The following is a 12735-nucleotide window of genomic DNA, read 5'->3' as shown; positions in this document are numbered from 1 at the left end:
TAGGTAAGGGGATTAACTGTAAAGGGATATGAAAAATCTTATTGGGGGGCATAAAAATGTTGTAAGAACAGATTATAGTAATGGTTGCATAACTTGGTAAATTTACTAAGTCACTGAACTATAAACATAAGACAACTAAATTTTATGTTAGGTATGTTGTACCTCAATTAAGTTTTTGTTTTGTTTTTTTTAAAGCCCTCCACAGACTTGCGCTCCTGGCCGTGACAAGTTAACTGTTAACAAACTATCCCTCTCACTGTAAACAACCAAAACACTAGACAAAATACAGGAACAACAGTTGCCATACACTGGACATTAAGCAGCACTGGATTACAATCCCAGAAGCAAGGGAAAAAAGGAGGTATGCCCTGAGTATCCTGGCTTTCCACGTGTACCAGACCCCAGAGCAGGGAGCAACACCTAAGCACAGCGTAGCATGCTGGTCTCAGTGAGCTGAGGAGATAAGACTGGAGTTCAAAGTGTCTGAGATGAGCTATAAACTAACAATTTCCAGAGCTCACAGAAGGCTGGGAAACATCTGAGCTTCTACCAGTTGGAGTGAAGAGACCTTGGTGTTAACCCAAGGCATTCAGCAGAGACCCCAGAAAGACCGTATCTTGGATAGTAGCAGTCATTCCAAAAGAAAAGACTACTCTGGACCCAACCTAACAAAAATTAAAAACAAAACCCGTCAGTCTTTAATGGAAAATAAAATTCTGAAACTCAATGACATAACAATCACAATGTCCAGTGTTCAAATGAAAATTTCTGGATGCACATGAAGCAAGAAGATTTTAATCTGATAACCACAGAAAAATCAATCACGAGAAACATGTCCAGAAATAAAAGGGAAGCTGAACATTATAAACATTCAAGGATATAAAAGAAAATATAAATAGCAAAGAAATTGATAGTATTAAAAATAACCAAACTGAAACTTTAGAGCTGAAAAATATAACTGAAATAAAAAAATCTATTTCCATATTTGATGAAAAGTATCAATCCACAGATCCAAAAAGCTAAAAAAACCAGAGGTTAAACACAAAGAAGACAACACCAAGGTACATCACAATCAAAATCTTTTAAAAACCAATTATAAGATTAGGGTTTTTCTCCATGCAGACAGAAAGGAGGAAAGACATATTTGGGGGTACAAAGTATAGTCTTCCTCTTAGAAACAACTATAAGTAAGGAAAAAATGGAATAACATCTTTTAAAGTGGTGAAAGGGAGAAATAAAGTATAACTTAGAATTCTCTATCCAGTGAAAATATCCTTGAAAAACAAAGGTAGTCTGGCAGTTTCTTACAAAACTAAACATACTCTTATCATATGATCCATACCCATGATTCTGGGTATTTACCCAAATGAATGGAAAATTTATGCCCATAAAAAACTTGCACAAACTTGGAAGCAACCAAGATGTCCTTCAGTAGCTAGAGTACAAATATATAAACTGTGGTCAATCCAGACAATGGGATATTATTCAGTGCTAAAAAGAAATGAGCTAGCAAGTCATGAAAAGATATGAAGGAACCTTAAATGTATAATGCTAAGTGGAAGAAATCAATCTGAAAAGGTGACATACTATATTAGTCCAACTATATGACATTCTGTAAAAAGCAAAACTAGATAGACAGTAAAAAGATCAGTGGTTGTCAGGGATAGGGATGAGGGAGGTGGCAAAGGAGGGAGGGATGCACAGAAGATATTTAGGGCAGTGAACTATTCTGTTTGATACGGTGGATACATACCATTACACATTTATCAAACCCACAGAGTGTACAACATCAAGAATCCTAATGCAAACTACAGACTTTGAGTGATAGTGACATGTCAATGTAGGTTCACTGTAATAAATGGGCCACTCTGGCAGGTTGTTGATAGTGGGGGAAAGCTGTGCATGTGTGGTGACAGGGGGTATTATATAGAAACTCTGTACTTTGCACTCAATTTTGACGTGAACCTAAAACTGCTCTAAAAAACAGTCTATTAAAAAAAAGAGGAAAGACAAGGACCTTTTTCAGACAAACAAAAACAGAGAATTCATCACCATTAGACCTGAAATACTGGAAATATTAAAGGAAATTCTTCAGTCTAAAGGAAAAGGATTCCAGAAAAAGCTCAAATCTACATGAAAGAATAAAGAGTACGAAAAATGGCAAATATGTGGGTAAATAAAAGACTGCTCCCAAGTTTAAAAAAATTTCTTTAACATAACAAACTGCTTAAAGCAAAAAATAATAATGAATTCTGGGGTTCATAGCATATGAAAGAATGAAAAAAAAAGTATGTCAACAACAGAACAATGGACAGGAGGGGGGCAAAATGTAAGTAGGTTCTTAGAATTATCGATAAGATGGTATTTGATACAAGAGGACACTATAATAAGATAAATATTCATATTGTAAGCTATAGAGCAGTGGTTCTCAAACTTTTAGGTCCCAGGATTCCTTTTTGCTCTTCAAATACTGAGGACCCCAGAGAGCTTTTGTTCATACGGGTTCTATCTATCCAAATTTACCATATTAGAAATTCAATTCAGGGGCGCCTGGGTGGCTCAGATGGTAAGCATCTGCCTTCAGCTCAGGTTATGATCCAAGGGTCCTGGGATTGAGCCCCACATCTGGCTCCCTGCTCAGTGGGGAGTCTGCTTCTCCCTCTTCCCATCCCCCCAGTTTGTGTGCACACTCTCTCAAAGAAAATCTTAAAAAAATAAATTCAAACAAAAAAATATTTATTTTGAAACAGCGTTAACAAACCCATCATATGTGAATATAATTTTTTTGTGAAAAGATAACTTTCTTTTCCAAAACTAAAGAAATTGGTAAGAGTGGCACAGTTTTACATTTTGTAAATCTCTTTAATGTCAGGCTTAACAGAAGACAGCTGGATTCTCATTTCCTTCTGTATTCAATCGTTTCATGTACCCTTTGGAAAATTCCATGGTATACTTGTGAATGGATGAGAGTGGCAAAGGCGTATGATATTTTAGTATTACTGTGAAAATAGTTTTGACCTCATGGTTCCCTTGAAAGGGTCTTAAAATCCCTAAGGTCTCCACACTACACTCTGAGAACCACTCCTTAGAGCAACTACTAAAAAGTAAAACAAAGAGGAATGATTAATAAGCCAATAGAAAAGCCAATAAAGGGCGCCTGGGTGGCTCAGTTGGTTAAGCGACTGCCTTCGGCTCAGGTCATGATCCTGGAGTCCCTGGATCGAGTCCCGCATCGGGCTCCCTGCTCGGCAGGGAGTCTGCTTCTCCCTCTGACCCTCCCCCCTCTCATGTGCTCTCTCTCATTCTCTCTCTCTCAAATAAATAAATAAAATCTTAAAAAAAAAAAAAAAAAGGAAAGAAAAGCCAATGAAATATTTTAGGGAAAATATAAATTAATCCAAAAGAAAGCACAAACCCCCCCCCATAGAAGACGGATGAAATATTAGAAAATAGTAAGGGGATAGATCTTACACCCAACCGTATTGACACATTTACTAAAATGACCATAGATTAAACACACCAATTAAAAGGCAGAGACTGTCAGAGTTATGGGTAATGAAAAGGTATGTTATAAAACCACTCGTAAGAATCTGAATTGTTCTGCATTGGTGCTTACAGATTCCTCTATCTGTAGCCCCATTCCGAATTTTAGGGCTGTGACAGAAGCTTTGAGACATAAACATTGTAGAAATCAAGGAGCCACTCAGCTACTCTGACAGATTCATTCAATCAGTATTTTATTAAGTACCTCTGTGTCATAGATAAGCTGAATAAACCTTTTTTTTAAAAATTTTATTTATTTATTTGAGAGAGAATGAGATAGAGAGAGCATGAGAGGGGGAGGGTCAGAGGGAGAAGTAGACTCCCTGCTGAGCAGGGAGCCCGATGCAGGACTCGATCCCGGGACTCCAGGATCATGACCTGAGCCAAAGGCAGTCGCTTAACCAACTGAGCCACCCAGGCGCCCTCCTTTTGTTCTTGATAGGTAAAGAACCTAAAGCCAAAATCTGTACAAAACTTTCTTAAATATTTAACCTGTGAAAATTTCATATATAGTTTATTTCTTCTCTGTGAGTAGATTTTGAAAAATCTCTGAAGAACAGCTCTCCTACATGGCCAAAAGTGCCCTTCACCAAGTAATGTAAATGTTCCTGAAGTCAGGCAGTTCACCCCATCACTGCCCACTCAGAAATTTCCCATATGGATGGGGCAGCCTTCTGCTACAGGTGCTGGTCAGCCTTCTCCCAGCTTCCACGGGTACACAGCACTTGAGTGGATTTCACAAGTATTCTCTTCTACCCTCCAGGATAATGGACCAAAACAATGCCAAAATCGTGCTCATTATTCATACTCAAAGATCACTGAACTCTTACTTCATAAGAGCTGAGGTTGACTCAGCTCCTGGTGATCCAGAAACTAATCTGACTGCTTCTATATGTGAATCACTAACTGAAAATCAAAGACAGTTAACACAGGACTCTCAGTGATCACCCCATGACCAGGTAAGCTATTTGAGTGGTGGGGGCTCAGGTCACACCACTATCATCCTTTACCCTCACCGACAGCACACAGTGCTTTACACATGACTCCCAACTATTACTGGGCTGTTCTCCTTAAAAGAATTTCCAGATTTGATGCTTGTCATGTTTACACATTGAGGGAAGCAGAATCAAAGATTGTAATAATCTTTGACTCCCAAGTAAACAGACCAATATGTCTTTTTTTATGTTCATGCTGGTTTGAGCTACATTTTTGTTATCCACAACTGAAAGAGCATTTGCAAATACAAAGGTGTAATATTAAAGATGCCGCAAACAACAAAGTATTTTACATGCAAGAATAGGGAGAAAAAGTTTAGACAAAAGTAAATGGCCATAGAAAGACAGTTTGTTTTCCTTTATTCTGAATTACATGGCTAGAATGTTTCAAGCTGGTTACCAAAGGTGTCATTTACATAAAATCGAACATTAGGTGTAAAACCTTTTCAAATTATTTTTATCTTCTGCTCAGGTAGAAAGGTACACTTATTTCACTAACAGTCAAATGCACTCAAGGAACTGAAGTTATTTATAAAAGCCCTGTTTTGGTCTGACTCTGATTCCATGTGGGAGAGAAGACACCTCTAACCTATCACTATTTGTTCACAATAAGAACTATTATTTGGCAGCCTAATTACTTTGTGCACACTCATTATGATTTGAATTCCAAGAGAGAGTTATGTATGTATTTGTACTATAGCAAAGAAGAAGAACAGAAAAATTTCTCTCCTATTTTCTCTGAAAGCAGACATCTTTGAATCTCCATTAGACATCTCACTCTGGGGATGCCTGGGTGGCTGAGTTGGTTAAGTGTCTGCCTTTGGCTCAGGTCATGATCCCAGAGTCCTGGGTTTGAGTCCCGCATAGGGCTCCCTGCTCTGTGGGGAGTCTACTTCTCCCTCTGCCTGCCGCTTTCCCTGCTTGTGCTCTCTCTGACAAATAAATAAAATCTTAAAAAAAAAAAAAGAAGTCTCACTCTGTAACCCCTCTTAGGCAATTAAGAGGTAGGAGGAATGTTTCCTCTTTCTAATTTCCCACTCCTTCTCATCCTTACACATGCACCATCCCTTTATCCTGACACACAGAAGCATAGTGATATATGAGAGTTATTTTTGAGTTAAGCACTGGATTTATATTTGCTTTTGCAGACTCCTGAATGGACTCCTTGTTGTCTGTTGCTTAACATTCCTGAAATAATTTAATGATATAACTGAAACAAATGTCAGGAGGCTAGCCTTTAAGAAATGCTAGAGAAAGGCTACACTATACGGGTTGGAGAAAATTCTAGTACTCTTACAAGTATACAGTACAGTCCTTCAAACACCTCTCTGCTATAAATGCAAATGTGCAGGTTTCTTTTTTTTTTTTTTTAAGATTTTATTTATTTATTTGACAGAGAGAGAGTACAACCAGGGGAAGCAGCAGGCAGAGGGAGAGGCCAAAGCAGGCTCCCTGGGAGCCCAATGTGGGGATCGATCCCAGGACCCTGGGATCATGACCTGATACGAAGGCAGACGCTTAACCGACTGAGCCACTGAGGCACCCCTGCAAATATGCTGATTTCTTAACTTTCCTGGTCTGTCCTTCTGTAACAAATGAAACACACCTTGAGGGATAAAATACATGCTCACGTATTAAACAGAAAGTAATAGTATATAGTTAAAATATATTATTTTTTCAGAAGCCTATTACCAGGCTTCAAAAAAAGTATTAAAAATACACCGAGTTCTTTGCAGTCTCTTACATTAGACCACTAATTTAAATTTAAGCTCATGAGTGGTGTGGTACCGTTATTTGAAAACAGAAAATCTTCCCTCTCATCGCTGATATTTTATTATTTATTTACTCACTCATTTATTTATTTAGAGGAGGGAGGGGCAGAGGGACGGGGAGAAAGAGAATCTTAAGCAGGCTCCATGCCCAGTGCTTACGCAGGGCTCGATCTCACAACCCTGAGATCATGACCTAGCTGAAATCAAGAGCCAGACGCTCAACCAACTCAGCCACCCAGGCGCCCCTTATCGCTGACATTTTAAGAAGAGCACCAAGGAACACTCTTCCATTATCAGACAGGGGAAATTCCACCATTTTAGTCATTCCCAAGCGGAATTTCATCTTGGGGGTCATCTCATTATCTCACTACACAATTAAAACAAAAATTGTAATTTTTAGTTGGTGGTTTAAACCCCTAAGTAGAGACCCGAGGAGAAAACACTTCTCTATAGCCATAGAAAGCTATTTTTTTCCTTCTGAAGTTCCTTAATCATAGTCAAGTTATATCCACCATGCTCTGACCAATTTCCTGGCTGAGGTCTGGCCCTTCAAATTTCACACAAGCTTTCACAACATAAGCATGCAGTAAGAGCTTCATATTTACAATTCATGAAAGGGATACATGCATCCGTACCAGTCCACCTGTGGACTATTCCCTCCCAACTTTCAAATCTGATCAACCAAACTAAGTCTGTTACTTTGCCATCTATTGACCACAACAACAGTATTAATTCTAGTCCTAACTTTGAACTGACGCTCCAGTATGTTTATAGATTAGTTTTCCACTAAAAACTAATTATATACCCACATATTTTTCCACAGTTGTCACTGTGAATATCATGTGAATTTAGAGCACAGCAGCTTTTCTGGAATTCAGTGTATGTATCTAGTATAACTAATCTAGGGCAGGAATTGAGAACCCACAGCCTTGACTAGAACATGTTACTTACTTTCTCTGTATGTTATCAGATACAACCTGATCAATATACTCACTTTGAGTAATATGTATATAGCGAGATTTTGCGTTATACTTCTCCTACAGTCAATCAAGCAGTATTCTACAGATCAAAAGACTGAATCATGATTAACAGTCAAGGTGCAAAAGGTAATGTCTCTTGACATGCTTGATAAACCTGGTCTCAGAGCTCAGCTGTATTCCTGTATGCACCAGAGATCTCTTCTCATACCTTCTGTTTATTTTTCAAAAGATATAACTAACATAGCTACAGAAGTCTGGAAAGAGGGAGCTACTGTGGTTTTTGTCTGTAAGCTTCTGGATACTTTAAGTGGCAGTTGCCTGACAATTCTGGGCATATTCCTAAATGAGTCAAGAAATGTGACAATAGCATAGCTACAGTGATGCGGTTAAGTGACTCAAATGATTCATCTGAAATTTAGCAAGTTCCACATGGATTTAACTTAAGTACATACTTTTTTTGGCAAATGCCAAATATATGAAGGAAGAAAAACATTTCTCCCAAAGTGAATAAAATGTGAAAGAAGGTATGTTGTTTTCACTTTATTCTCTCACTCCAGCTCCTTCCCTTCTGCCCTCCTTCCCTCTCCCTACCTCTCCAATGACTTAACTAGTTAAGTGACTCTTCTTGTTTAAAAAAAAAAAAAAAAAAAAAAAATATATATATATATATATATATATATATACACACACAGGGCGCCTGGGTGGCTCAGTCGTTAAGCGTCTGCCTTCGGCTCAGGTCATGATCCCAGGGTCCTGGGATCGAGCCCCACATCAGGCTCCCTGCTCAGCAGGAGGCCTGCTTCTCCCTCTCCCACTCCCCCTGCTTGTGTGCCCTCTCTCGCTGTGTCTCTCTCTGTCAAATAAATAAATAAAATTTTTTTTAAAAAATAAAAAATAAAAAAAATACTATTCAGATCTTAGGACACAGAAATACGGTCTTTGATTTCACTCAAGACACCTCACCCTAGGAGACAGTGAGTCCTGTTACAAATAGGGATAAAAATGGTTATAATTCAGTCACTGTGTATTTAATTTACTTGGTCTCTAATCCTATTTACTGTTTTGTCAGAGGGAGAGATGAGGAATAAGCTTTTTGCCTTCTTTGTTCTAAAATAATATCTCCATAGTAAAATATTTGTCCCAACTCTTAAAAAAAAAAAAAAAAAAGGTGGGGGTGTGTGGAATACTCCTTTGGTGAGGTTTTATGTAAACAGTTAATGTTTTCCCAGACCCATCAATCCCAAATGGCAGGACACTAAACTATACCATCTATGTAAGATTTCAGTTAATGAGCTAAAACACATTTAAAAAGAAACATAGAGCATCAAGGAGAATGCAGCAGATGTATAAGGAAACAGCTAAGATAGATATTTTTTAAGATTTTAAGTAATCTCTACACCCAATGTGGGGCTCAAATTCACAACCCCAAGATCAAGAGTCGCATGCTCCACTGACTGAGCCAGCCAAGTACCCAAAGAGCTGAGATATATTAAAGGAGGTTATGATGGAGTATAAATACCATGATTGTATCTGTGTGTTTAAAATGGGGGAAAAAAAAAAAGAAAGAAAAAGAAAAACACCTGTATGTGTGTATGTTTTCCAGAAAGGTCTAGAAGAACATATGCCAAAGAAAGGTTTCACAACCTTGGCACTATTGACATTTTGGGCCAGTTCTTTGTTGTGGGAGGCTGTCCTGTGCACTGTAAGATAGTTCATAACTTCCCTGGCTTCTACCCCCTAGAAGCCAGTAGCATCCCCTCAGTTGCAACAACCAAAAATGTCTCTAAATATTATTATCAAATGTCCTCTGGGGAGCAAAACTGCTCTCAGTTGAGAATTCCTGCACTAGTTAACAGTATTTATCTCCACAGAGGGAAGACGATAGGAGAGCAGCTGAAAAGAAAGTGAGGGCTTTTATTTTTTGCTCTACATACCATACTTCTGTAATGTTTGGATTTCCTAGTCCTGTCCAGTATTTATTACATGTGTTAATTCTCCAGAACAATAAGGAAAATAGAATCACAAGACCACACACTACTGGCCCTGCAAAATGACAGGACGTAGATTCCCAAATGATCAGAAAACACGTGTAAGCCACACTCACCTTCATGGGGTTTTCATCATATGTTGGGGTTCCCAGGTCCATCTCCGCTTCATGCTCAAGGCTGGCATCATCTCCTGGGCTTTCCCAAGTAGGCGGATCCCACTGAGTCTGCCTAGAAGGTAAGAACAGCCATGCTGTCATGGCCAGAAAGCAGAGAACTCTGGCACAGGCATCTCTACTCATATACACATGAAATACAACATATATAATGAGGCACAGAATAAGTCAGCTTCATAAGATAGAGACATTCGTTTGCTATCTTCCCAGCAGCATGATTCTATCCCAGAGACATACATCATCTAGTCCACCGTATTTCTCTAGCCAATGAGGTGGCAATGTTTACTGGGTGTCAAAGGAGCAGTAAAACCAAACATCCTATTTCTCACCTGGCTCTTAATGTTCTGGAAAGAGGATTTAACAAAACCTGAGAAGTACATGGAGTCAGTGCTTGCCTTTGCCTCCCCTCTGCAGGTGAAGAGACCAATAGTGATTGTACCTAGCATGTACTTGGACCAAATAAAATGAATCACAACACACTCCTCACAATCCTTGGCCAAGTGAGAAAATTGTTCCTTGCTTTAGGAGCCTTCTTGTCTGTGGTTGTGCCCCTTTGCTTTAATGACTGACAGCATGGAAAAGACTTCAGGTTAAAAACTTGTGCCCTCAGCTCAAAATATTCTCAACTGCAAGAAGAAGGGTTCTACCGTGTTAACTCACTGCATGTTTATTAGTTGCTTTGAAAATACGCAAGCATAGATTTTTTTTTTTTTAAGCTAGATCTGTGAGATAACAACTGGAAGTAAGAAAATTCCTGTTCAGGAGTCTGAAGTCAGCTGCCACAGGGAACGCTATAAGGAAAATCACTTAAAATGTCAAAAGCCTCCGAGAACTAGCAGCCTATCTGGCTGGCTAGTCCTGCCGCCGCGGTCTTCTGCTCTCCTACCATGGTATCTTTAGTCGGCAACATCACAGACACTTGATAAAGCATAAAGGAAAATATTTGACTGTATGAAATTTTTAAACTCGTAAGACATTACAAAGACATTTGCAATACTCTTGATAAAAAGATCTAACAATAATGACAGAAAATGGGCAGATGTCCCAAACAAGCAATTCACAAAAGATACAAGTGGCCAATAATTTACTGAAGATGGTCCATTTCAACAATAAAAGAATTAAAAATGAAAGTAAGATTTCTCACCTATTAGATTTACAAGATTAGAAGAAACTACATAAAGAAAAAGGCACTATTGTATACTTTTTGTGGGAGGCTACATTGCTACAATTTTTTTAATGGTAAGCTGACAATAATTATCAATTTAAAATGTCCATCTCTTTTAACCAACAACTCCACCTCTAGAAATCAACCCAAAGAAGGTAGTAAGATTGGAGTTATATTTAAAACAGTGAAAATCCAACAATGAGGGTGGGTTATTTTTGTACAGCCATACAAGAGAGCAGGATTTGGCAAACTTTTTTTCTATAAATGATCGAAGAGTAAATATCTTTGACTTTGTGGGCCATATGGTCTCTGTCACAACTACTCTACTCTGCCATTATAGTGTGAAAGCAGCCATAAATAACTCCTAAATAAACGGGGGTGGCTGTGTTCCCCCAAAAACTTTATTTGCAAATACAAGTGGCCTGTGGGCATAATTTGCTGACCCCTGAAACAAAGTATAAGCATGCACTAAAAATAATGTAGTTCTATATACCTATAACTAATAAAGTTCTATATAGATTGGTAAAAAGATTATAAAACATGTATCCCAACAACTCACTTAAGATTATATACCAATGAGTGTACACATACACACACACAAACACACAGAAAGCACATATATTCACATAAAGTTATCTGTCTAAAAGATGTATGCATTTTTTAAACTTCTAGGTAAAAGATAATTTGGGCTTTTTACATATAGTAGAGGTCATCAAACTATGGCTCATGGGCCAAATCTGGCCTCCTATTTTGTAAATCAAGTTTTATTGGACACAGACATGACCATTCACTTATATACGGTCTATGGGCTATTTGCACAACGGCAGAATTGCGTAGTTGTGACAGAGACTGACTGGCAAAGCCTAAAATATTCATTATATCTGGCCTTTTATAGAAAAGGTTTGCTCATGATCCCTGATACCTACACAATGTTAGATGAAGTCATTATCTTTTTAACATTAGTTTTCTCCAAGAGTCCTGCAGATTAAAAATACACCAAAATATATCTATCTTTTAAAAAGGACTAAAGTCTAAGGTATGACGTAACATTTAAGATGTGATTCTGGAAATCTAGCAGCCCTCAAGCACAATGAACAGCAGACAATGACATCGAGCCAATATCCATAAATCTCCGCTTATGATGGCAGCTCCTTTGAACAACTGAAAGCTGATCTGGGATGCCCAACCGCCTTTTTTTTTTTTTAAGATTTTATTTATTTATTTGACAGAGAGAGAGAGAGCACAAGTAGGCAGAGAGGCAGGCAGAGGGAGAGGGAGAAGCAGGCTCCCCGCCGAGCAGGGAGCCTGATGTGGGACTCAATCCCAGAACCCTGGGATCATGATCTGAGCCAAACGCAGTCGCTTAACCAACTGAGCCACCCAGGAGCCCCCCCAAAAGTCCTTCTTACCTTGTGATCACATGGTAGTAATAAATCTTCCCTTCTGGATCTCGGGCTGTCTTCCAGTTGGGAGGTAAAACAATGGTTTTTGGTTTGGGAGGAGAGGGGGGTGGCAGATCCAGTAGATTATTTGTCACTACCATTTCAGGCTAAAAAGAAACACACAAATTCTTGATCAGTGACATCTCTTCTAATCTAGCTGAAAAGGACAACATAGCCTACTTAAGCAATATGTAAAAACATACATCCACCTCTTCTTTTAAAAAAAGATAAAGCAAGGGCCAATCTGGGAAATGATCAGAGATGGTGTATATGAATAGCTTTAGGGATCTATCAGAAAACTGACAGTTGGCTCCAAGTTCACCATCCAAGAGATCACATTTAAAAATACTCAGCAGCTCAGTATCTAGAGCAGTATCTTACAACCTTAATAAAACCAATGCTAAATGGCATATACCAACTTCAGGATACTGATGAGCTGAATTAGCTTTATATAGAGCTCTCTCTCTCTCTTTTTTTAAAGAAAAAATCTGAAAAGCAAGTATGACAGAATGTTAACATTTATCCATTATCGATTTTTCTGTATGTTTGAAACTTCATATTTATATTAAAAAAATTTAATGTCACATTTTGAAAAACATAAAAACTTCACAATCACTATTAGGGACTGAATTGTTTCCCCCAAATTCATATGTTGGAGCCCTAACTCCTAATGTGAC

The 12735-nt window shown here is 38.4% G+C and overlaps 1 protein-coding gene across 4 annotated transcripts in view; it reads right to left on the bottom strand.

Annotated features, from left to right (window-relative positions):
* Positions 1-12735, bottom strand: part of SETD2 (SET domain containing 2, histone lysine methyltransferase) — a 125957-nt gene that overhangs the window by 9801 nt on the left and 103421 nt on the right. For 3 of the 4 annotated variants that reach the window (XM_064596875.1, XM_045862551.3, XM_064596868.1), the window contains 2 exons: positions 12026-12165; positions 9395-9506 (listed from right to left, as the gene is read on the bottom strand). In XM_064596875.1, the coding sequence (XP_064452945.1) occupies positions 9395-9506; positions 12026-12165 (252 nt within the window). Of the gene's footprint in view, positions 1-9394; positions 9507-12025; positions 12166-12735 lie in introns of those variants that run through there. The other variant, XM_064596879.1, reaches the window with a different exon arrangement.

The sequence above is a fragment of the Mirounga angustirostris genome, unplaced genomic scaffold (assembly GCF_029215605.1).
Source record: "Mirounga angustirostris isolate CCGP_5_RB_7025 unplaced genomic scaffold, mMirAng1.0.hap1 SCAF_1, whole genome shotgun sequence".
In the NCBI taxonomy this organism is placed as follows: Eukaryota; Metazoa; Chordata; class Mammalia; order Carnivora; family Phocidae; genus Mirounga; species Mirounga angustirostris.
The sequence above is the reverse complement of the archived record's forward strand: the minus strand, read 5'-3'. Positions and strand labels throughout refer to the sequence as shown.